Genomic DNA, 24,744 nt, shown 5'->3' on the forward strand with positions numbered 1-24,744 from the left:
CTGTTGAGATGAACAGGGAAAAACAGTTACGGATTGAGGATATTATTGAGGAGTTTTCTTGTATGTATTCTATCAATAGAAATGTGTTGTGATGCACAATCCTATTTCTGTTGGAGTATATTGTGAAGTGCCCCTTGTCTTAAATGGCGTGGATCAGTGAGCTATAGGATTTTGTTAAACTTAATTGCAAGCCTGATGTTTTGATACAATAGTCTTCTTTATTCTTTACTCTTTCTCTCTTTCTATAATTTGTAGCCTACATTGAAGATCTCACAAGATGTGTTGAGCAAAGCAGAAGACTCATTATCGTGTTAACTCCAGACTATGTTCTCAGGAGAGGATGGAGTATTTTTGAGATGGAAAACAGACTCCATAACATGCTAGTCAGTGGAGAAATCAAAGTTATTTTGATTGAGTGTACTGAATTAAAAGGGAAAGTGAATTATCACGAAGTGGAATCTTTAAAGCACACCATCAAACTTCTCTCAGTGGTGAAGTGGAAAGGACCAAGAAGCAGCAAACTGAATTCTAAGTTTTGGAAGCGCCTAGTCTTTGAAATGCCAGGAAAGAAAAAGGAGGTGGTGTCTCGGCGTCAGGTCCTGGATTCTGCGGAGCAGGGCCTTTTTGGAGACCTCCAGACTGTACCCTCCCTTGCCGTCACAGGCACTTCTGCCACGTTGGTAGAATCACGGGCTGATTTAACTGATTACCATCAAGCAGATTCTGTGCAAATGAGACATTATTGCAGAGGATACGAATACGACGTGGCAGCAGCAACATTGCCTATAGCTTCCATAAGCAACCACCACACATACTGTAACATCCCTTTGACACTACTAAACGGACAGCTACCTCTTAACAATACCATGAAGGATCCCCAGGAGTTTCACAGGAACAACCCCTTGCTACCTTTATCAGCAAGGGAGCTTAGCTTCACCAGTGATATCTGGTAGCGAAGATCAGGACGCTTCTGAGATGCTTCATGACTGCCATGAAGACGTGTTTTTAAAGAACTTTGCCCAAACCCCATGGGACAACAAATCATATTTGAAGCAGCGGCACACTTATTTGCTTTTCTACTTGAACTTTTTGTTTACATTTACAAATTATTGACGAAGGGGGCATTCTTTTGTAAGTCAGTAATGTCCTTCCTGTCTTTTAATGTACAGCTTGATTGCTTCTTTAAAAAAAAAAAGGGGGGAGGGGGGAGAGAAAAAACACATCCCATCATTCTACAGTAGGTTTACAATCTGGGATGGATAAAAGTTCACTGTATATGATATCCAGCATCCATACTTATGTAATAGTATTTGAAATACACAGAAGTTGTTGGTTTTTTCATATAAACTTCAGTACGGTTTGAAATTCTAATATCATATCATGCCACAAAAATGATTATCTCCTGCACAGACCACAAGGGGTGAATCATTCTCAAAAGGAAGGAGGAGGAAATCTTCCCAGTAACATTCTCTTTTAAACGCATTTTAGAAAATGACCAGCTGAAACAATGCAGATGAATCTTTATTGATAAAGTGCATAGTGACAGTTACTGCAGAATAAATCACCTGCTTGCATCAGCATCCCTTCATTTTATTATTGAGGCATGTTGTATTCCTAGTGAATGATTAGCAATGTGTTTTTATTAAACAACTTACTAGAATATTGGAAGATGTTTAGGAGGATTTAAAACAATTTTTCTGTGGATTATAGATTATTTCATAATTTCTCAAGGTTTTTAATGGCATTTTTTAAAATTAGGTATAAATTTGTTGGTGAATTCATTGATTTGAAATTTCTTAAGATCTCTTGAGCTGTTTTAAGATTTGTAGTAAAGGCAATGTAATTTTACATAGCTTTTTCCCCAAAATCAATAGTTACAATTTCAAATTAACCTTTCTGAGAACATCAGCAATAGAAAATAATTCCTACAGCAATATTCAGAGATGAAGTGCTAAATTATTCACGTTTACTAGTAGTCTGACTTCAATTGCAGCGATAATCACCTGAGACAAGTTCTTTCCCAATCTACCTGTCAGTTTATACCTTTAAAATATAGCTGAAGCAGGAATATTTCCGCTCTCTGTGCAAGTAGTGAAAAGCGATATTTTTAAAAAGCTGGCCAGGTCTTGCATTTCTCACTTCTGCACGTGGTCCCATCAGTCACATGAGGATACTGTCATTTACCTTCTGCGGAAAGCATTCCTGCTGCTTGTGGATGAGGGGGCAGCCCAGACACTCGGCATCACGCATTGCTACGCAGCGAGTTGAGTTGTCTTCAGAGCAGTGTGTTTCGTGAAGATTCCCAGCCGCAGTCGATTACGAGTTCAGTATACAACAGTATTCAAGGAAAAAGCTCTAAATAACGAAGGCAGAAGCCAGTTTTGCAGTTTTTCTGGCATAGCGTTAATGAAAACACGGTAGACACAAGAGTTTTGTCTCAGTAAGATCTGCTGGAGCAAGTCCCCAGAAATACTTTTATGGCAGGCGATCTTGCCTGAATTTCAGTATGTTTTTTGCATTGTTCTCTATGATCGCATGGATAAAAGTTAGCACTCTGCACTCAGCTGCCTGTGGTTTCATCAGCAAACAAGCTCAATAAATCCTTCACATTTTGCAGTGGTTCCTAAATTGTACCCTACAGTCTAAGTGGAAACAAACGCTGACCTAAGACTTAGAAGTATCCAGAATTGGCCCAAAGGCCATGAGAATGATCTCAAATGTGCTATAATTCATAGAGGTCAGTATTTTTCCATTGCTTCTTTCCCCAGTTCTTTATTCTTTGCCCTCTTACATCAATTTTTATCTATAACTTTTTTCTTAGGTTCTAAACAATACATTTTTCTTGTTGCTTTTTCTAGTATTATTATGCATTTGACACTAACACCAAAATAGAAATCTAGGAGAGATGCTAATTTATTACACAGTATAGAACTATAACTTGCTCTTTTGTGAAGTTAAGTTCAGAACATAGAGATAGGTGTTTAATATGCGTATTTTTCTACTGAGAAAGTGATTTTACCTCCATTATAAATATCTGTATTTCAACCTCCTCCCAGAAATCCACAAAAATTGCACTGTTTTATAAGTGTTACGGACTGTGTTTACACTGGCTATGTTCTTTAATGCAAAGTGTAATTTTAAAAAAGAAGATCTAAAGAAATCCCTGCATGAAGAGAGCTGCCTATGTTTAAATGAAAAGCTGTACTTTTCATTATCTTCCTTTTCACATTACTTTAGAATCTGGTTAATTCACATAGAATGCTCAGTGAGATTTTAAACCTACTAGTTCTGTACTAAGCATGCAAATTCAAAAAAAAGAAAAAAGAAAAAATCCATATGCAGATTGGTCTGCTTCTTTTATTTACAATGATTAAATATGGGTAGGAAATTCATTTACCTGATGCCAATATGTCTCTTAGAGCAGTAGTGTTCAAAAAGCAAAATGCAGCCATGTTTGTATTGAGGTACCATGAAAAGAACAGTTTTTCTGTCATTTTGCAAAAGCACATTGTGTGTCTGTGTATCGATATATTTTAGTTATAGACGACACGTCACGACCTGCTTTAAGATTTCAAAGTGTGTATTGAGTGCTCTGACAATATATACATGAATCAGAACCGCCTGTACCCCTCTGCTTTCAGGGCGGGGAAGGGACCTGAGCTCAGGAGGTCTCTCACGTTGACTCAGGTTCGTGTAAGACTGCTGCGACACGCTGGAGATCGAGTGTTACCGTAGGTAGCAAGTGAGGGTCTGGAAAAATACCGTCAAGCAGTGCATTGCATCTGCTGGGGGGGCCTGGCTGGCACAGAGGCCGGGAGCTTGTCCCCCCTTGCAGCCCTGAGAATCGCCCCCCTAGCTGGGGGTGGCAGCTGGATCAGGGCCATGGAGGCAGAAATGTCCTGGCTCATTCACGCAGACTTCGTTAGCTGAAACAAGGGTGTTTTGCATTCCTCTGTCTCACCAAAGCCATGTACTTATTCAGCTGGATTTTTTGGGGAAGAGGCCAGGGTGCCGCATCCCGCTTGTGTGAACGCGCAGCCCTTGCCAGCCGCAGGCTGTTGCACAGCCTGACAAAGTCACCAGCAGCAAACGTCCTCGCTGCAGCCTCGTGGGGCTTCTGGTCTGGGCACGGTCATTTCAAGTGTTTGGTTGCAATGTTTGGAAACTATTGCTTGTATGCTTATCCTTGTCAGCAATGTGCTTAAGAAGCAATTGTGGTTTGAAGGTTGTCTGTAGAAATGAGCTAGAAGTTGGAAACCTGTTCGGTCTTTACAGATTTAACATTCCTAAAGAAAGTGCAGAGAGAAAGTAGGGTAATTTTGATTTAAGTAACAAGGTACAATTAATATTGACAGTTGGGGGTGGGCTGTGTGGTAGACCAGTGCTTCAATAATTTAATATTCCTGTCTCTAGAAACCGGAGGAGAAAGCTGTATTAAAATACTGCTGTCTTCTGTCTGCAAGGCCTGCTCCAAAACCCATTCAATCCAGCAGAAAGAGCTCCATCAAATTCAGCAGACTTACGATAAGGCCATAACGCCAGGTTTGCTGTGTACAGAGAAATAAAAAAAGTCAAAGGGGGCAGAAAGAAGTAAGGAGATTTTCTTGCTTGCTTATTTAATCTGTCTAAAATCAAGCTCATTTTTGTCCCCATTTGGTGCGGATGTGCTCCAGGACTGTCCAGCCTTGGGAAAGGAATTTTGTGCATTTCTTTGTTATAAACAAGATAAGGACTTGGGAATAAATAACAGATACTTTTAGAACAAAACCCATGTGATTTTTAAGGGCTTCTACTCCACTCTCAGTAGTTTCTTTTGATTCAGCAGCCTTTTTTCATGTAAATGCATAAGCACATACTTAAATTCCCCTTAATTCAGTGAGAAATACTTAACTGAGCTGGGACCTAGAAGAGCAGTTTGTAGACCGGTGCCAAAAACCGTGGTATTTATCTGCTTTTAGAATTGTGCCCTGGTGGAGGGCTTCAGAGCAGCTTTTCTCATTTCAGTCTCTGAAGAGATGCTAGTGTTAGGGCAGGACAGCTGGCAGCCCTCACAGTCCTGCTTATGGGAGAGAGTCCTTAGTGCTTGCTGGCCTGGCACCGACATCTCGCTGGGAGCTCAGTGGCAGACCGAGAACAATGGCTTTTTTCTCGTGTCCCACTGGGGAGACTGGGAGCTTATCCCATGGGCTCGGTTAGAAGTACCACCTGCAGGGCACCTCCATCTCCCCGCAGCGTTTTGTGCAGCTGCTCCCCTTCGAGGTTCGTGCTGGGGCTGCAAAGTTACTGGGAGGCCAGGGAATGAGTGCTGAGTGTGAAGAGGGGAGAGGAAGAAGAGAGTGGTTGTGTCCAAGTGTTTTCCAGGGAGAAATGCTGATTCCGTATAGCACAGTGACAGCTCTTGCATGAATGCATCGTGTTTGTCCGCTATTCGACGGATGTTGGGCAAAGCTCCCCAGAAAAATGCCATTTCTTGCCAGCTCACTTGCTTCAAACCCCTTGTTGTGATCCTTTTTAAATTATATTGCAATTCCCACTGGATGGAAAATTTTCCCCTTTTTTTTTTTTTTTCAAAAAAAAGTTTCAGCTTATGTGTGTGGAAATCCCCCACAAAGTAGAAACTGATACTTTGTGCTGGTCCTGCGGGTTTGAAACACACATGATGCCAGAGGTGTTACTAGATCGATCACCTCCGGTAAGCAGCGTGGGGTGAGCGGTTTGTGCTGTGCAATGGATGCTGTCACCAGGAGGACAGCTTCTCCTTCAGGCATTCCAGCAAACCAAACTGCTCCGCTCCACTGGATGCCCATTACCAGTAAGCATGGCCCAGCATTAAGAGGAAAGTGGGTGCTGAACTTCACCGCCCAGGGCAGCCCCAGTAGCAGCTCTGCTGGGGGCTGTATCAGTTTGCATCAGTACCATCCCCAGGGGTCTCAGTCCTGCAGCCTGCTGAGCAGTGCAGCCACAGCCAGAGCCTGCTGTTCCACTGTAGTTAAGCCAGATCTTATCAAAAGCCCTTGGGAATTAGTCCTGGTCCTCAGCTCTTGCAAATACTGCCCCCATCGCTGTGCTGGTTAGGGCTGTGAGAAATGACAGCTCCTGAGGTGGGTGCCTGGGCATTACGATGGTGTTTCTTTAATGTAATCGTTGGTCTACTTAGTCATAAAATACTGAAAAATACATAAAAGTCCCTTCCCCCATGGTCTTGGAAGTATTTAAGGTTTTAAAATTTCATAACAGTGATTCAAATAGTTCCTTTCTGGCATCAGTTAGCACAGCAAACATTAAAAATACGTGATTTTGGAATCCGTTGTGTGTTACAGGAGGAAAGCAGAATTCAAAAATGGAAAGTTATGGCATGTCACGTTCAGGCAAACACAAAGAATGATGTTGATCTACATTTTGTTGTTGCTGAAAGGTACTTTGCTTCCCTAAAGGAATGGCATGAAGTGTTTGTGACGGTGAATGGAGGACAGCTTTGCCTTGCTTACCGCAAAAAGACGTTTGATCATTTCAGTGCCACTGGAGGAATTCAGAGGTTAATAAGGCTGCTCCAGAGAGATATAAAACAATGTCTAAAAGAAAGAAATATAAAGCAAAAGTTACCGAGCTTTGCCAGGATATTTGTCATGTAAATATAGAACAGTAGCACTGCCAATGGAAGCAGAACATGACCTGTCAGCATTTATGCTTCATTACAATATCATTGTACAGCTACAGGCCAAGCAGGAAAACAAATAAATAATAATAATAAAAATACAGTTTGTCAAGCTAAGCCAGATCCTCATGGTAGGTATTCTATAAGCAACTCCTGTAATTCATTTCGATAAAGTGTAATTGGCTTTGCAAGGTTTTAAGAGCTTTCTCCTCTTCAGGACAAACACAAAGGCAGAACAATGTATTTTATACTACCCGAGTTTTGCAATTTCTTTCCAGTCTGTGAAATAATTCCTTTTTACACAGCAGCGGGTGATAAATGCTTTCCTGACTGCAAGTTTCCACCGTGGGTATGCAAAGTGGTTTGCTGGAGCACGAGCACCGGCAGCTCCTGCTGAACCCATCAGAGCCAACAGACCCACGGGGCTATGTTCGAGTTTGGGGGGGCGCCCGCCATGCTCACAGGCTCCAGTATTTCGCTGGGTGACGGCTAGGGAGCAAAGCACCCGTTAAGACGGTGCTCGTACTGTACACAGGCTTTGCAAAGCCTCTGGTGCCCTCTTTTAATGGAGCAGCGCAGGCAAGCCAAGGTGGAAATGAGAATTGTCAGAGGAAGGATCGTGTGTCTCGGTTCTATATACATCCAAATTATTTGAGATTCAGAGCATGGCCCTGGGATTTATGATGTCGAGGAGAGCATTAGTGATTCTCATGCAGGGAGCGCAAGGGGCTTTGCTTTTACTACCAAGACATATTTTCATGAGAAATCCAGACCCTGACGTGGCCTAGACTTAATGTAAATTAGCCTCTTATGAGACGGCTCAAGAGGAGAAGGTCTAATGAGATGTGAAGAAGCTTTTAAAGTACAATGTACTCTAATCAGGATGTGTATGAGGCTTAAAGGTAACTTCTGCCAGCACCTAAGAGGGAACATTTAATACTTACTCCCCAGATAATATTAGAATCCATGGTCTGCGTAGACTGTGCACAGAAAATTAGCATCTACTCCACAAATAATAACAACTTCTAAAACCCTTAACAGCTCTTTGATTAAAGGATATCAAAGGCTTTATGATCATGAAACAATCTAATGCCTAACTGGGCTGGAGAAATGTTTTCATCCTCTCTTTAGCAAATGAAGAACAGGGTTGGGATCCGTTTTGCCCAAGATCCTACCAAAAGCCACGGCAGAGCTGGAGTTGTGCCCCCAGTCGCCCAGTCCCGAGCTCTGCCCAGTGGATAACGGTCCCTCGACTGAACTGGTGATTTCACAGCGGATCGCTCTGTGGCCACATCTTCTCTCAACCAACAGAAAAAAGGTTGTTCCTGTCTGCACGGGCACCCTCTGAATGTCCGGTAGGTGGGTTACACATTTCGGAGGACGTGAGAGAGCCCTCCCAGAGCTGACAGCCACACCTCCCTTTGGGACCAGCGGCTTCCTGCAAGAGGTGACAAGGCAGAAGCCTTTATTGCAAGTCGTTGGCAATAAAGTGGTTTTGGAAGGACACAGACTGACAAGAGGAGACGACAGGAAATCTCTGTGCTGCAACAAATTATTGGCAAAAGGAGACAACAGGGAAAAAATTGGGCTGAGAGGTAATTTATACCTAATGACCAGCCTGAACCCACATCAGAGCTCTGGCTCCTCGCTGCCAAACTCGGGGAAAATCTGAACAAAGTTCAAACTCCATCGCTAACATCCATCAGCATAATGAACAGAACGAGCATCTGCGATGTGGTAGTGCCAGCCTGCGAGGAAGGTGTCGATCCAGGGCCAGAAGTTTCAGGCACCCATCGGGACAATTTCTCCTTGCAAAAGGCCTAGAGCGGTGCAGGTGTGGGTATCTCTGAGTGCACAGGCAGCTCACAGCAGCCCTCTCTCAAAAGAGCAGCCTGAGATGACAAACAGGGGACATCCATGGACATGGTGGGCCTGGCATTTCCTTGGCAGACTCCCCCAGCTGTGAAATGCCAGCGCTAGTGCCCTGCAAGGAGCCACAAGGCAGAGACCATCGGGCTGGGCGAGTGTATCTGAGAGGTGCCACGGCGCGGTGCTTCATGCAGTTCCTGAGCTCCACGGGGCCCAACCAGAGCTAAATCCTACCCGGACAGCTCTGCCCCCAGCAGACGTGCAACTAGAGGCTACAAGGGGCTAATAACAGGATCAATACTAGGAATTAATTCAGAAATCTGTTCTAAATCCCTTTCTTAATGTATTAACTGTATGCTACAAACTCATCATCCCACTTGTCTTTAAGATACCCACGTCCCTGAAGAAGGTATTGAAGCAGCATTGTGACAGCCAGGAGTGTGCAGTATAATGCTGGGTGCAGTTATATGGACAAAGGGGGAGCTGCCTTCCAAGGGAAGGGGAGAGGACACATCTGCAGGGCAGGGCAACGGTGGAAATCTCCGAGCCTGCACCACGGGTGCCAGGATGAGCAGGAGCGGCGCAGCGCGGCTTTGTCTCCGCGGTCAGCACTCCTCTTGCAAAACACAGTGGTGTAACCTTTGAGCTGCTAATCATTTTTCCTTTTTGGCAGCCAAAGAAATGTTGTGAAAGTGTAATTCTCAGCATCCATTGTACCCTGAGGGTTAACAAACACGTACGAGAAGAGCTCCAGATACAGAGCTGGCAGCCTCTGCTTCTCCTTCAGTGTGTGGAGAGCTCTACTGAGACCTGATGATGGGAGTTGCCTTCTCTTTATCTTTTTTTTGCTTTTTTTGGGAGAAATAAGGTCACAGGAATTGTCAGAGGAGCATGCGGAGCAATTATAGCAAAAGCACAGGAGACTGTCGGAGACACTTCCTCACTTTAGAAGCCTGACTTGTTATTTTACAGTAAGACTGTAAAGCACAGACTTCCCCAAGAGAGCCCAGGGAAAGCACTGGTTGTGCTGGGCTGTAACAGAAGCCAAGGCAGACATGGGCGGGAGGGGACAAAGCCCTGTGCCCACCTGGGATGCCTGAGGCTCACCTTGCAGGGTGCCCGGTGCGGCTGGAGCTCGGGGGAAGCGCAGCACCCATTGTCCGTTATCCCAGCGCCCCGAGCTGTGCTGCCTGAGGGCTGCTTCTCTGTGATGGGATCGGCTGATCTTGGGGTGGTTTCCCCTTTGGCAGCCTTTTCCCTTCACTCAGCAAAGGCACACACCCAAAGCACACCCAAAGACCAAATTGTTGCGCAGGTCTGGCATGCAACAGGTTGCATGGGGATGCCTGTCTGGGGCCAGCACCCCAGGCACAGGGGCTCACGGGCTGCCTGCTCCCCAGCGGGAGATTCTTACAGGTTTGGAAGAGGCCTATTCAATAGCATTTCAATACCCCTCCACCAGGCCCCGCTAGCCCCAAAACCTCACCAAACTTCACAGTTCCTACTTCTTACCCACCCTGAGCCACCATACACCCCGGGACTGGCGCTGATGGTAAATCCACGATGTCAAAATTAGACTCAAGTATCACCAAGTAACCTACTCGGGACCATTTTAACTTGTACCAAGTTACAAGCTTCTTCAATTGTACTTGAAAATTGTGATGTGGAAGGCATGTTTCCACACAGTAATTGAGGCAAAACAAGCTCAGGTAAGCAGCCACTTCAGTGGGGCATCACTGCCGAACCTGCAGAGCCCGTCGCAGATGCTACGTGCTTCTCCTGATGCTTAACTTGTACTTTGCACAGCACCACGCTAGGCAGCTCCCTGCCTGCGGGAAGGGAAAATGCAGCACTGGGGCAGCAGGGCTCACTGTAACAATTCCAAATTTCGGCTTATGGTACTTGGTTGATTCAGGAGCATAAGCCCAGATAAGCCCCACATAACCAGGTGAAGGTGGTAATGACACCAAGGTTGGATCCCACCCTGCATCCTGGGCAGTTTGCTTACAGAGCAACAGGGCTTCAGCGCATGGGTGAGCAGCAAGCCACTGACCGTGGGCTTTGTTGGAAAACAGCAACATTTCTTTAATTTTGCTCTCTTCCCTACAGGCTGCGGAGGAAGTGACTAACTCCTGAGCAGGCAGACAAGGACCTGGTGAGAGATTTCAGGTATGTGTTGGAAGGTAAAAACGCTCTGGTGCCGTGTCTAGTCTTGGTGCTATTAGTCAAACATAAGTCACAGCGCTACACCCGAGATCGACTTCCCCAGAGAAACCACAAGCTGCTAATTTGGAGGGAGGAAGCAGTGGGGATTTTTTACACTAAGATGATAAAATAAAGGTCTCCAGCTGAGATATCCATTTTGGGAGATGAATGATAATTTGCCAGAACAGGGGACAGCTGAAATTAATGATATTCTTCTGTAATTTGTACTACTCTACAGCCAGAGTCAAGGCAGTGTAGTCACTGGGGATCTGTACCCGATTCCTCTGAATGAGAGTTTGTCCCATTAATCTGAGCAGCTTAAAAGGAAGATGGTAATAACACTGAGCATTTGACTTCAGTTGATCCAACAGCTTCTACTGAGGATAAAAAAATGCCAGTGTGCTGCAGGTTATGTGCTTCTGTACCTACTCTGGTTAATGTGCTGCGTCCTTGCAGAACTTGTGGTTCCTTCTAACACAGAGGGAAGTTACCAGGTGTGTTTTCAGTTTGACATCTGAAATAGAAAACCATGCCTCCCACCCAGATTTTACATGGGTAAGATATTAGGTACTTCACCAAATTTTAAGAAGCGAGCTGAAACCATGTTCCCCACTCAAGCCAACCAAAACTTCCCAGGTTGAGCTGCACTGTAAAGGACCATAAAAGTGACAGTGTAATGGCCAGAATCTCCCTTCCTGACCCCATATGCAAGCAGGTTTCAGCTTGACTGAAGTTCAGTTCCCTTTCTGTTAAGCCATGTCTCTGCGATAGGCCCCAGCGCAGTCACCCCGGGGCCTGGCTCTCAACCCAGCCCTGCTGCCTCTGGTCTCATGTCTGATAATTTAGGAAGGCAAAACTGCAGAAAATGCTCTCAAAAGGTTAAAAAGAAAAATGCAGTAGAAATGCTGGCCAAGTCAGGATCAGCCCTGGAAGCTTACTAATTCTCAGTTTGAGCTTGGACATGTGGAAAAAATAATAGTCATGAAAGGACTTGCAGGCCCTCCCAATCTAGATGAAGAACAAACAATACAAAGGGACATAGCAAAGAGGAAAACAACCAAAAAAAACCAAAAAGATAAATGATGATTATCCTCTCAGCAGTTGTAACATGGAAATTAGGACATGGTAACCGGCAGTCCAATACCAGCACACGCACTGGAAAAGTGGAGGTGGCCACAGAGGGGATTAAATACGACAGAAAAAGCTGCTAACATCAGTGTGGGAGAATCATCAAAATAGGCCAAGAAGAGAAAGGCAAATGGGAACACAAACACAGACCTTTGCTGCATTGTTCACAGGCATGTGAGCAGCCCCAGCCAGGCACACAACGCAGCGGAGTTATCTGGCTGAGCAGGCCAACCTGTCCTCACAGGAAAGGCAGCAATCGATCTCTGTGGGGTAACCCAAGGCCAGAAAACAAGAACAAAAGGGTTTGATATTGCAGAGTTAAACTGCAGGTTTGGTTTGTTTTTTAAATTAAACTTAAAGATGAAGGTGATGTTTGTTCTTTAAAGCAAGAAGTGGTAAAAGCACAGAGCTCAGGAAAGGTGTGTGTGAGAGAACAAGGCGGTGTGCGTGTGTTCTCACTGGCACCGTGAGGAACATCTCCAGGATTATTGAGTGGGGTGAAGAGCAGAAAGCACACAGAGCACTGGTGTTAATCCAAGCACAGCCTTGCCAAGCACGGCCTGCCAGCCTTGTGTGGCATCCTGAACAGCTCGGCCAGGAGCACGGCAGGGTGGGAGCAGCACTTGGTTGACCAAAACCCCAGAATAGCCCACAGATACTGTCCCATCACAGCCTGCAATGTCTCTGTAAGGATTTATCTCTGTGTGGGACCAGAGCATGTCTGGAGAGGGCCATCCTCTGGTTACGGCTCCTAATTAATAGATCAGTGAGCTCAGGAGGAAGGCTGATGGGCCATGGTGGAGGGCATTGCTGCATGAGGCTCTCAGCTGTCAGTAATTTGTACAGAAGGCCCCACAGCCACCCACTTCATGTCTTGGAGCTGTACGGAAGAGGCCCACCAAAGGCTCTATTAAGAGGCAGGTGGCACAAACCAGCCACACCTGTGTCACCGCCCTGCTGGCAGCTGTGTCCCTGCCTGGTGAGGAGCCTGGCATCAGGCAGTGGCCATGTGTCCTGCAGGCTGTCCCTGCTCTAGGCCTGGAGGCACTGGCTGTGTGGTGAGGCCTTTAGTTGGAGCTGCGTGGCCTTGGAGAACTTTGATCTGAAGGGCAGGTAATTTTCTGAAACACTGCCTGGTTTGCAGGAAACGCTGATGTTTGCAGGGAGGGAGGGAATGCTGAGGTGCCTCCTGTGTGGGGAAAATTTGGGGCTGGGAAGTTTTGTGGCTAGAGCCATAGGTCTGGAGATGACTTGCACCCAGGGCCTTCCTCGGACAGGAAGTCCTCATCTTAGGAAACTGGTGTGAGGATCCAGCCTGTGGGTCTGCTTCAGGGCCCGGGGGCTGTGCCCCGATGCCATGTCCTCCTTGGGGCAGCCTCATCCCAGAGGGCCCCACCTGGGTGCTGGGCCGATGGCTGCAGCGCTCTGTGGGCCTTGTGGAGAGGGCTGCGACCTCAGTGCAAACACCCGTATCTCGCTGCTTCAGCAGGCACAGACGGTGACCTTGTAAACAAGCAATGGCAATAGCGGCTCCAGAGTAATGGAGCAGGTCTGCCCTTCACGTAATGCCCGGGTAAATGCTACTTTTCAGTCAGAGGCATGTGACTGACCTCAAGTGAGTGGGCGAACTGTGTTTTTATTGCTATAAAATGATGCAGAGTTTACTGACAAAGGCAGACTGGGCAGCTGGCAGGGATTTTTCATCACAGAGAAGATTCAGTGGTCACCAAATGCTAATCCGCAACTGTTCACAGAACCACATTGTTATCGCAGCCTGCTATCCTGCCTGGGCAGGAGTTAAAGCTGTATTTTAATATGACATAATGATGTGTGGTTATTAACTGCCTAAAAAGTGTCTATGACAGTTACAGCATGTAGGAGGTACACAGTAATTTTATTTATATGTGTATAATGCAAATCTATAAGCTTTATATGTAATTGGATGTAGCCATGCAAGATAGAATACAGGAAGCAAAGGGGGCTGGTGATAGGCTTGCATAAGATCTTACGATGTGGCTTCCTGGCTTTTGGGATGTTGCTGATTTGCCTATTTAAAAAACAACAACAAAAACACTACTTCAGAGACTTGACTGTAAGCTTTCGTACTCAGATATCAGATGGCTGTACTAATGTCCTCCTGGTAGAGCTGACTAATCCAAAGGAAAAAGGGCAGATAAGGAATTGGGGTGGGACTCGAGGGGTGACTGTGCTGCCCTCTGGGATGTATTGCTGGACACGTCAGCTGTGCCTGCCTGGGCTACTACGCTGGATGTGGAAATGAGGGAAATAGCTGTTTTTCCCAAATGCTTAGTGTGTAAGGTTTACGAGTGTGTAAAGCTATCTATTGCTGTATAACCTACAACTGCGGCTTTTGGAAAGCACAGAAAGAAAGGGGAAATTGGCCTCTTCTAAACCTGTAAGAATCTGCTGGCAGAAGGGAGGCTGCTGGAGCAAAGCACCCCGGTGTAGGTCACAGGGATCCTGGGCTGAGCTTGGGGCTGCTGCCCGCGACCTCATCGGCGCTCAGGTCTCAGCCGGGTGAAATCAGCTTTTGCTCTTTAAAGCAGTGTCAGCATGCAGACTGCTCAGAGAAGGTACGAGGGCTCAGGGACTTAAAGATGCTTAATTGGTTTATGGAGCTAATCTCCTTAAAGAACTTAAGCCACTGTGAAAAGGGAAGCTGGCTTAAATTCCCTGCTGCAAGTCTGAGCCCACAGACGCAGTGGGGTGCCAGTTCTGGGCTCGGCTGTGACTGGGAAGTGGCCGGGCAGCCTCTGGAGGGGAAAGGTTTCCTGGGTGCTGCTGCAGCCTCTTGGGTGCGTGGGCAGGACGGCTTTGCACCAGGCAGGCCATCTGCTGAAAGCATCTGTAACTTGGGGAGGTCTGAGCGCTCCTGCACTAGCTCTAGGAACCAGAAAGACAGATCCATGAGAAATGGAAACTAACTGGTCTGTCAAAATGTGGAGCCTTTTTTCCTGCCCCCCCCCTTTTTTTTTTTTGCCTGGTTTCTGCTTCAGCTACTGGTTCTCGTTATGTCTTTTGTGATTCAAGTGGCCACTAAGGAGAAATCCTTAGGAGAAAATATCAAGTCATTTCTCTTTTTAATAAGGTAAGAGCTTTAGCTCTTTAAGATGGGCACAATAAGCCATTTTGTCCTCGGTTGTTAATTTTTGTGCCACTTCCTTGCACTGAATCCAAGCCTTCAGCATCTTCCTGTAATATGCAGAGCAGAACTGGAGCTGCTGTTCCAGCATCCATCTCGCCAAAGCCAAATGGGACAGTCTGGCTTCTCTGCTTATGCAGCCACAATCCCATCAGCCACAGCACAGCACCAGGATGTTCATGGCCTCTTTGGGCCCTGTGAACAAAGCAGTGATTATTTAGTATTTGTTCCAAGTTATTGGTTAAAAACAGTGAATGCAGTCTCGAACCTCTGCCACAGTTGCATTCCTTACCCACAGTGCTACCGTGACCAAGTGTCGGTGAATGACTGGCAGACTTACAGGGGCTTCCCGTTCTTCCCAAGCCGCCGAACAACCTGTCCAATTCAATTTTTAAAATATTTAGTTTCAGCTGACAGCTGCACCGTGCAGCCGCGAGGCGACTGCACCTACCCCCGGCTTTCCCGTGCAGTGGAAATACCACTGGAGCCTCCCGAGAGCCGTGCTGCCCGCTCTGGAGCGGGCACAGTGGTGCAGACAGCATCAAAATTTGGCTGGAAGTTGTGTGCTGGTTATTAATATACAAAGATAGAGAATGTTTAGATAGGACTGGCAAGGATCTACAGGAAAAGGCACAGACTTATTCATGAGTTAGTGTTGGAAGAGGACACTGTTGCTTGAGGCTCATATGAGCTTCCCCTTGCCTTCCTCATCCAGCAGGCTCGCACACAAAAAAGGCAGCGTCCCGAGGACGGGACTCCATTTCCCCTGAGGAACAGAAGAGGATTTAAAAGGCTCAGGCACTGCGCTGGGGCATCCAAGTGTGTTTGAAATGTTCAAAGTTGACGAAGTACCGAGATGAAAAGCAACTTGGAACTACGTGGAAATTGGAGCGGGAATAGAGGAGACTTTCCTGAAGATGTCTAATAGGTCACAGAGGGCAGGTTTTGTTCCGAGGGGCTGGATGAGGGCTCATAAATTACAGTTCCTCTTTTACCCTTTTTTTTTTTTCCTTTAAGAAAGGAGAAGCAGGGGGCCTGGGAACTGCAGATGTGTAACAGGGACTTGGGCAATGAGGTAGGCTTTTTTTGTAGCTAAAGATGAGCTTAAAATTGTGTAATTTTGTGAGGCACAAGTTAGGCTTGCAACACGACTGAAAAAGTCTGGTTGATTTACTGAGAATGTACCCAGACTGACACATGACATTGAGAAGTTTAAGAAGATAGGACAAAGCTAATTTTTTTGGTGTTGTAAGTACATGAAAGTCGTCCCCGCTTTCATAGTTGCTGGATTTTTCTTTCCTCTGGGGTGAAAGGGGACAAAAACCAAACCAAACATCCCACCCTGAAGCCCAAGGCCCTTCTTTTGCTTATTTATTTTTTAATCTGACAATTCCCCCAAACCAAGGGTGATTCAGATACAAGTTCCCTCTTAGCTAACCACTAAACTTCAGTGGTTTGGATAAAAGGGAACCCCGATCTGAGTCATCCGAGGTTAGCATTTGGTTGGCAAAATCAAAGCTGTGCCTACAAGATTTTCTAAAAGTCAAAAAACCTCTGTCTGTCAGAAAAGTTACCACAACTTGTCTCTCTTTCACAGAAGAAATTGGGTGTGTGCCACATGATATTTTGACTGATTAAATTTAATGTGGTAGTGATTAAATTGTGCTATGTCAGTTTTCTTTGTATTTTTTTTTTCTGAGAAATCTGCCTGTGAAGCGGCAGCAGCTATTTTTTTCCCATAATTGCATCTGTTTCAGAGAGCAGACAGATGTTGGGCTGATACTCATTATGGTATTCAGAAAACCCATTGGGATCTGATGACCTAGTAACATATAGCTACTGTTCCTTGCAAAGCATTTAAAATGGTTGCCACTTGAACGGAGAGAGAGAGAACTTTGCAGGTGATAGGAGGGAAGGGAAAAACCGATAGCTCAGCCGACAGCAGTAATATACAATAGTAATAGAAAATGTATGAGTTCAGTTTATTTCAATAAATTACCTCGTTCTTAATTTTGCAAATTTGCAAGCCAGTCTTCATGCACTGATGTTGCCACAGCACGCAGGTCCCGCACTGGCATATACTCAAGGTGAAATACCCAAAGACAAAGGAAAGAAAATTGGAGTAGGAACAATTCTAATGCAGAGACAACTCAACAGAAATGGCTTTCGTGCAAGGAAATGGTTATTGGTATGATTTGTGAATTATAACAGTAAGTCACAATCAAGGATTCAATTGGCTCTGAAACTGAGAATACAAAAGCCAGAAATGTGGAATATCATCATTCCCAAAACTAAGTCTCTTCTGTGGCTGCTGCTGGGGCAGCAGGGAAGCGTGCTGGGCTGGAAGGAAATGGGAAACTTCCCGCAGCCTCGCTGCTGCTGCTGGAGAAGCTTGGAGGTGCCGAGCTGGAACAATGCTATGAAGTCAGGGGTCGAACGGCAAGCGAGGGGTTATCGGTCCTGCAAGGGAAGGGCTTCTCCTGCTCCGGGACATGCCGCCGGGGCATGCCTCTTTGTGTGCAATTGAAAGGAAAATACATTTCTGCAGTCCCAGAGAGTGGCACTTGGGCTAACGTGGGTTTTGTGGGAGGCCGGTATTTTAAGCTGTGCCCTGGGAAATGAGGTGGACGTCCTGGCTGCGGTTCCAGCGGTGAGAGGCACTTTTTCCAACTCGCCCCATCCATTCAGGAATCGCTGGGGAAGGAAGCTGTTCGGTCTCGTTTTGGATATCCTGTGAAGCTGAACTAGCACGGCTGCCAGGAACTGAAAAAGTTATTTAATTTTTAAAGAGCTGAAAACTACTGTATGTGCTGCTGAGCATTGTATGGGAAATGACTGTTTGTTTGTCTGGGTTTCTGGTATGCCCAGTTCACTAAAGGTAGCAATCCTGTCCCTCGATCCCAGGAACCTCTGCAAAGCACAAGCCTGAAGACAGATTCAGGTTTAGACGCTGCTTCCTGGCCCCTTCTTAGTGTGTTTGGAATGAAGTTGAATTTTCTTTAGTTCAAATAGGAGAAAGCATGAGAAATATTCAGAGCCTGATCCAAAAACCCATTGAAAACAAAGACATCTTACTGTGATTTCAAAGCACAGCAGGGATGGGTCATAGAAATACTGAAGTTAAAAAGCAGACTGGGTTGAAGGGGGAGCGTTGGTTCGTTAGTTTTAACATCTTTTAACTAAAGTGGAATGTAAGCGGGTGTCCTGACTTGAAGCTCAGATCTTCCCCCTGCAATCCAGAGTTCTTGCCACAGCCGAGATAAGTTGTGCTATTTTCCAAGGTGTGACCTGATGGAGCTGCGCTCTGCTTTGCCGTGTTCATCCGACAGCACTTGTGACATAGTGTGGATGGCAGCGCTGACTGCACCAAGCCACACAGAGGCAGACCCAGGCCCTGTAAGGTCCCGTGCAGGTTTTTCATGTGTAATCATCTTCCTGACAGCCTACCAAAGCCTCCTGTGGCAAGGAACCATGCTAAAACTGGGAACAGGAGGGCTCAACTTTTGAAGTTGGCCTACAAAATGAAGATTTTTAGCAGCAGATATTTTGTACTCCAGGACTTCACAAAAACCATTAATAACAGTAAATCGCTCCAAGGATGGGGCTGTAAATGGTACTGGATCCAAGCAGCAGCCAGGGGCCCCTGCTGATGGACGAACACTGGGCTAATACGGTGCTGGCTGCTGCCACCCATTGACTCTCCTGTAATCAGCATTTAACAGCTGTTCATCTTTCAGTTCTGGTGCAACCAAGTGAGGAGAAAATGGTTTCTGAAAGTGTGAGACAGGCAAAAAGATTGCCCTTCCTCTCTGAGCAATCCTGAGAGCTTCTGGGAAAGAGGGAAGGTGAGGTCTGCAGCTATAAGGAGGTATTACGGGGTTTTGTGTCACTTTGCTGCCTCTTGGCTAAGGGTTGTTCTCTAAGGAAACACCAAAGCGATGTCTGAAATCTCTAGGTCATAAAAAAAAAAAAGTCAAAAAGTCATGGGGAATTTTGTGAAGGATTGTTACTCTGGAAAAAAGGTGCTGGTGCCTGAGCCTCAGAGCCTGCAGCAAGCCAAACAGGCACCTCTGGTGTGGGCAGAATGCAATTTGCTTATAGAAGGCCAGAAACCTTCCTGCAAATTAAAGCTCTTGGGGAAAGTTTTGGTGCCAGGGTTTACAGGGATCCTGTTTTATTCAGGATCTGGGGAGGGCAGGCATGCTGGGGCCGGACTCTGGCACTTTGCCATGAAGCTGGGAGCAAAGAAACCACGAAGTTGGATGCAGCATTTGCCTCCTAACTCCCCAACAGGGAGCCGAACTCAGGCTTTGGGGTTTCTGAGCACCCTGATGTAGAGCTGGGATTTGGATGCTGGAAGGTCTGGGCAGTGCTTGCAGGGGGTGGCTCTGCAGCCACCACTGTGGCTCGGGCAGCTGTGGTGGTGACAGGCGCGTCTGCTCCCCGAGCAGCATTGGGTGCTGCTTCAAGGAGAAGATCCCATGAGGCCAGCTTTCTGAACAGCAGTTTTTCTGAAATTACAGTTCAGAGAATTGAGAAATGCTGAAAAGAGTCCGTTTGTCCAACTCAGGCTGAAACCGAATTTCGAGAAGCTGTTTATCTCCTGCAGACCGGAAATCCTGCTCTGTTATGGGTTATCTTTTTTTTTTTTTTTCCTCCTGCCAACTTCACACCTGTAGCCGAGACCCCAGCGTAAACAAAGCCAAAGGAAACAACCAGCATGCCAATTCGAGCCTCAGCTTTAAACACTCTCTTCCTTTACCGAGCCTCGCATCTGGCAGGGGCGGTTACTGCTAGCACTGCTGCCCTGGGCCCAGCGCCCTGCTCACAGGGGGGCTGCAGAGCTCGGCATCGGCCCCGTACTTCTGGGGGTACAATGGCATTTCCTTTGGTGAAACAAAGGAAGTTCTTCCCCCTTCGCGCTTGCACTTCCCTTTTAATACAAAACATCCTCTGCATGCACACAGGCGCCCGAAAGGTTTTTACGTTCAGGTCTGTGGTTGCAGGGCTTGGCTGCAGGGCTTGGCTGCGGCTCCTCCCTGCGCGTGCAGGAGCAGTGCTGCGCGAGTCCATCGCGGTGACGTGTAATTGGGGTTTTGCTTTGCAACCGCTGTTTTTTCTCTCTTGTATCCTGACCTTACTCTGATTTCTTTGTTATTTTGTATTTTAATTTTTGATTGTTACCCTTGTATAAAGTGTCTCCCGACAGAGCGCCCTCACCCAGGGCTGTGTGATGGGGGTCTGAAGGGGTGTCAGTGGGGGCCTTGCACGGATCCTATCCTAGCTGAGGGTTTGATCAGGATGGTCCTGAGCCGTGTGGCTGGCGAGCAAACAAGCCAAAAATGGGGCTGCCCCAAAGAGTTGTGATACAAGAATGCATGTTCCTGGCTGAGATTCTTAATTTTAAATGAAAAATAAAAAAAAAAAAGGACCATTGCTGGGTTGGTTGCAGGGCCAGGTTTCAGCAGCAGGAAAGCTGGTGTCAGTGCAGCTTTTAGTTTGACCGAGAGCAGGATGAGCAGGAAGGCAGGAGGATAAATTATTCCTCACCTTCCCTCTCACAAACCAGCACCTCGTACAGCAGCAGCGCCAAGCCCCCTCACACGCAGCCCCCGCTCGGGGCGAGGCGGGTGGGCTTCGCCTGGGCGAGCAGCGCCCGGGCCGGGCGCCATCACCGAGCCGCGCTCGCGGCCGTGCCCGTGGGGTGCCCACGCGTGGCGGAGCCCCTCGGCCGCCCTCCTCGCCCCGTCCCGTCCCGTCAGGGCGCGTCACTTCCTCGCCAAGTTCTCCCGAGGAAATGTCTCCGCAGAAGTTGCCCGCGGCCGCCCGGCCCGGGGGCTCCCTCCTCCGCCGCCGCTGACTGGGGAGGGCTTTCCGGCGCGGCCGCCATGCCCGCCTCCCCGCCTCGCCGGGGCACGGCCGGGCCGCCGCGGGGCTCGGGGCTGAGGAGCACCGTTAGTTAGCTCGGTGCGAGCCCGGGGACAGCCATGGCCCGGGACTGCGCCGCCCGCAGCCTGGACGGCACCGACCTGGCGGCGCTGAGGGTAAGGGGGCGGCCCCGGGGGGAGCGGGGCGGCGGGGAAGGGGCTGCCGGCACCGGGGGGCCGGCACCGGGCGGCCCCGTCCCTCAGAGGGGGCTCGGGGCAGGGGGACCAAAAACCTTCGGGGAGTTCGGGGGGAAACGTGTGCACGGGGGCTGTTCGGTGTTGGGTTTTGGAGAGCTAAGGCAGCAGTCACCTCCTTTGCGTTTTTATCGATACCCTGTGGTGTTTTCCCGTTCTTTTTAACGCTGTCCAAGTTAAAGCCACCCCGCTGGCGTGTCACGGCACGGGTAGCGCAGGACGCCCCTCAGCGCCGCGCCGCTCCCTCGCCAGCAGCTGACCGCTCACCAGCCCTGTCCCACCAAAGCTGTTTGGTTTGGTTTTGTTTTTGTGTTTTTTTTTTTTTTTTTTTTTTTTTTTCTGGGGCACTCTGCACAGAAGAGGGAAGAGTTCAGTTGTGGTAAAACACACTCAGCCCCAGACAGAGAAACCAAAGCAAGTTTCTTGCTAAAAATATCAGAAGAGGGCTGGGAAGAGCCTTTGCACAAAATCGCATGGTGAGGAGGGTGTTCCAAACCAGGCAGGGAGAAGAATGGCAGCATGGTCAGTGAAGTTTGTGAGGATGGCACCAGGCTCTTGGCCGGGCAGACAGGCATTTAGCCTGGCTCTGGTCAGCGGAGCAAGACAAAATAATGCGAGTTTTCGCTTTGAGCTTAGCAGATGAACCTTCGCTCTTCAAATAAATGAAGAGAAACAAGCGTAAGCGTGGAAAAGAGCAGTGGTGCAAGCCAGCGGGCAGGCTCTGTGTCAAAAGCAGCATGCAGAAAAATAAAAAAGCGCTGCGAGTCCTGGCCTTGGCAGCAGGAAGGACAGAGGCGTCCCTTTGGGGTGTCCGTTTGGGTGCTCCGTTCGGGGTTTGTGCTTAGCGGTGAGGGGAGGTGGGCAAGGCTGGGCCCCGCAGAAGTTGAGCAAAGACGGCCGCTTCCCCCTGACCTTGTCGTTGGGGTTCCTGGGGCTGGTGGGTGCTGCCAGGAGGCCTGGTGGGAGGCGTGCAGTGGCGGCAGTGGGTCGCTGTCCAGCTGTGCCTGCTGGCCTTGGCAATCCTGAGGAGTGCTCGCCGTGGCCTTCCCCTTTTCCTGGAGAGAGCTGCTTTGGGCCACGGTTTGCAGGTGTTGCTGTAGCGTCCCGTTGCAGCCCTCCTTCCCTGGGCTTCCTGGGTGCTCAGGTGGCAGAAGCAAGGGCAATTATGGGCTTTCCGAGCACAGGTTCATCAGGGCCATCGGGTGGCTGAAAAGTCTCCATGTTGTGTGCCAAGGTGCCCGATAGGAGAACCGAGCTTTAGGCACCCGCCTGTTGTTCAGCTGCAGAGGTTGTGAGCAGTGGATTTCAGTCGGGCTCCGGCTGCACGCGTGGCTCTGCGTTGTGCGTGGAGGTGGACGTGGCCTGGGTGCCTCAGGGTCAGCAGCCTCGCTGTGCTCTGCAGGTGACTTGCAGGAGAAGGCAAGTAGCCCGCCATATGGCACAGTGCCTTACAGTAATTAACCTTAAAGTGATGGATGTTCGGGCCGGCGTTTTGGCATCTGTCAAAGTGAACCCAGCGATTTGGCAGGGGCTGGCTGGTGAAGGGTTGGACGGACTGCGGGGCTTAAATGCTAGCTGGGCGGAAGCGTTACATCAACAGTGATGCCCAACTCCCAGATAATTAAGAAGTTGGCCGATTGCAAATACTTTGCCAGCGGAAGATGCAGTGCTGATAGCCAGGCAAACAAGGGCAGTCCAAGGACCAAAGTCAGAGCCCAGATTAATATCCTTTATGACTCTCAACAAGGCTCAGCTCTCTGCTGCGTCCTGATTAAAAGAGAGACGGCCAAGTATTTTGGCTGCGCTTGGAGCTGTGGAGACTTGTGAGGTTAATGCTCAGTTGGCTAGCAAGGAGAGGGGGTAAGATTTTAGCTATATTAAAGTTTAAGCTAACATTTATTTAGATAATTGTTTGGGTTTCGCTTTTTTTTTTTTCCTGGAGCTTCTGAGACCTTAGATGTGAGGTATTAGGATGCCGAATCAGAAAGAAATTGATTGGACGGAGAGAGAGAAACTGATTTTGAGGCGCATGAAATGATTATATTTGCATAATAAATAAGTGTAGGGGAAAAGAGGGAGGACAGAGCAGTCGCTTAAGTGAGAGGGACAGGACGGTGGCATGCTCAGAGCTGAAAAATGCAGTGTAGCTTCCTCTGGGCTTCATGCCCCATGCGCGGCTTAGTTCAGCCACGCTGCTTTCTGCAGACAAGGTGTGGCAGCAGCGTGCTGCCCACGCTTCCTGAGGGAGCAGCGTGATGGTGTGCCCTGGGGAATTGCCCATGTCCGGGAATCCCGGGAGCCACCGTGTGTTTGGCTGCGTTGCCCCATTACAGCACAACAGGCAGGTCAAAAGTGGTTTGGTCTCATTTATGCATTGCTAATTTGGTTTAAAAAATAAAGAATAAGTTTTGTGAGGTTGACAGTCCAGGAAGCGTAAGATTAAAACTCATTTAATTTAAAGACCAAACCAAATGAACTCAGTAATTCCTTCAGTTGTGAGCGCTGTGGAAGGCTCTGTTGTGTTGCTCTGACAGCAAAAGCTATTGCCATTTATCATGACGGTCGTGCCAGCAAAGGCAGAATCCACTCAGAAAAGAGTCTGTGTATTTCCAATGGGACTCTGCCTAAGTAAAAACTTCCAGATGAGATACGAAGAAGGCAGTATTTGTATTAAAAGAATAACATATAAGTGGAGTGGAGATGTAGCTTGGTACCATAAAAAAAAAAAAGAAGAAAGAGGGAGAGAGAGTTTCCATCCAGGGTCATAGAAATTGGAGTTCTGAGATAAAGGCTGTTTTTCTGTATCGCATCCCTCAGCAGTACCAACAGGCATCAACTGCCATGACAGATTGCTGAAACAGATGTGGTAAAACTGACACATGGAACTAATAATATTTTATATAAATCTCTCGATGATATCATCCCAAGAAATGAGCAGGACTGATAAATGGCTCAGCCAGAAACCAGGAAACTGGTCTCTTGAGTTCTTAATGTTTTTGTATCAATCTCTCAAGTGAGTTTTAACCAAAGCTACAGATTTCTTAATGCGCTCGCTCATGCAGGAGCGAATGTTCCCTTGCCCTTGCCTTGCGACAGGATGTTCTCCCGATAACAGAAGGGCTGCGAGATCTCATTACTGGAGGACACGTGCTGAGGTGGCTGGTTTTAGGGTAACTGATGCTAACCCAGCGGGACATATGTTGGCTCACCTGGTACATTGATCACCCGACACGTGAATCTTTCACGTAAATTAACAGCAATCTGACTTGGGTTCAAAGCCAACACTTCAGGACATTGATCAAATTCACCGGGTTGTGTTTGCAGAACAGGCCAGTTGACCATTCTCAGCCTGTGTTTGGTGTTAAGGCTGTTTGGGATGATAGGTTTCCTTTTGCGAGGGAGCCAGCCACAGATGCTTTATAGAGCATCTTCCAGTTCTGTTGTTGAGGTTCTTTCCTTTGTTACACTGCTAACGCCAGGTGTTTCATAGCAGAGGACGGCAGCTGAGCCTGCAGGCTAGCTTGGTGTTCTAAAGCATAGCAACTGTGGGGTTTATTCCTTATTCTACTGCTAAACTGAAGTAATTGAATTACCATATTCTT

General features: G+C 47.6%; 2 protein-coding genes across 19 annotated transcripts in view; both read left to right on the forward strand.

The window, feature by feature from the left end:
- The window catches only part of IL1RAPL2 (interleukin 1 receptor accessory protein like 2), a 425,448-nt gene extending 414,837 nt beyond the window's left edge, over positions 1-10,611 (forward strand). For 15 of the 17 annotated variants that reach the window (XM_048075288.2, XM_048075281.2, XM_067005085.1 and 12 more), the window contains one exon: positions 256-10,609. In XM_048075288.2, the coding sequence (XP_047931245.1) occupies positions 256-953 (698 nt within the window). In that variant the 3' untranslated portion in view covers positions 954-10,609. Of the gene's footprint in view, positions 1-255 lie in introns of all 17 variants that reach the window. The other 2 variants (XR_010834812.1, XM_048075339.2) reach the window with 2 other exon arrangements.
- Positions 10,612-12,810: 2,199 nt separating this feature from the next.
- The window catches only part of NRK (Nik related kinase), a 100,725-nt gene continuing 88,791 nt past the window's right edge, over positions 12,811-24,744 (forward strand). The window contains exon 1 of one of the 2 annotated variants that reach the window (XM_013183667.3): positions 12,811-12,970. Coding sequence is in view for 1 of the 2 variants with exons in the window: in XM_048075270.2 (XP_047931227.2) it covers positions 21,008-21,064 (57 nt within the window). In the remaining variant the exon portion in view is untranslated. Of the gene's footprint in view, positions 12,971-20,718; positions 21,065-24,744 lie in introns of those variants that run through there. The other variant, XM_048075270.2, reaches the window with a different exon arrangement.

Source organism: Anser cygnoides, chromosome 13 (assembly GCF_040182565.1).
Source record: "Anser cygnoides isolate HZ-2024a breed goose chromosome 13, Taihu_goose_T2T_genome, whole genome shotgun sequence".
NCBI lineage: Eukaryota > Metazoa > Chordata > Aves > Anseriformes > Anatidae > Anser > Anser cygnoides.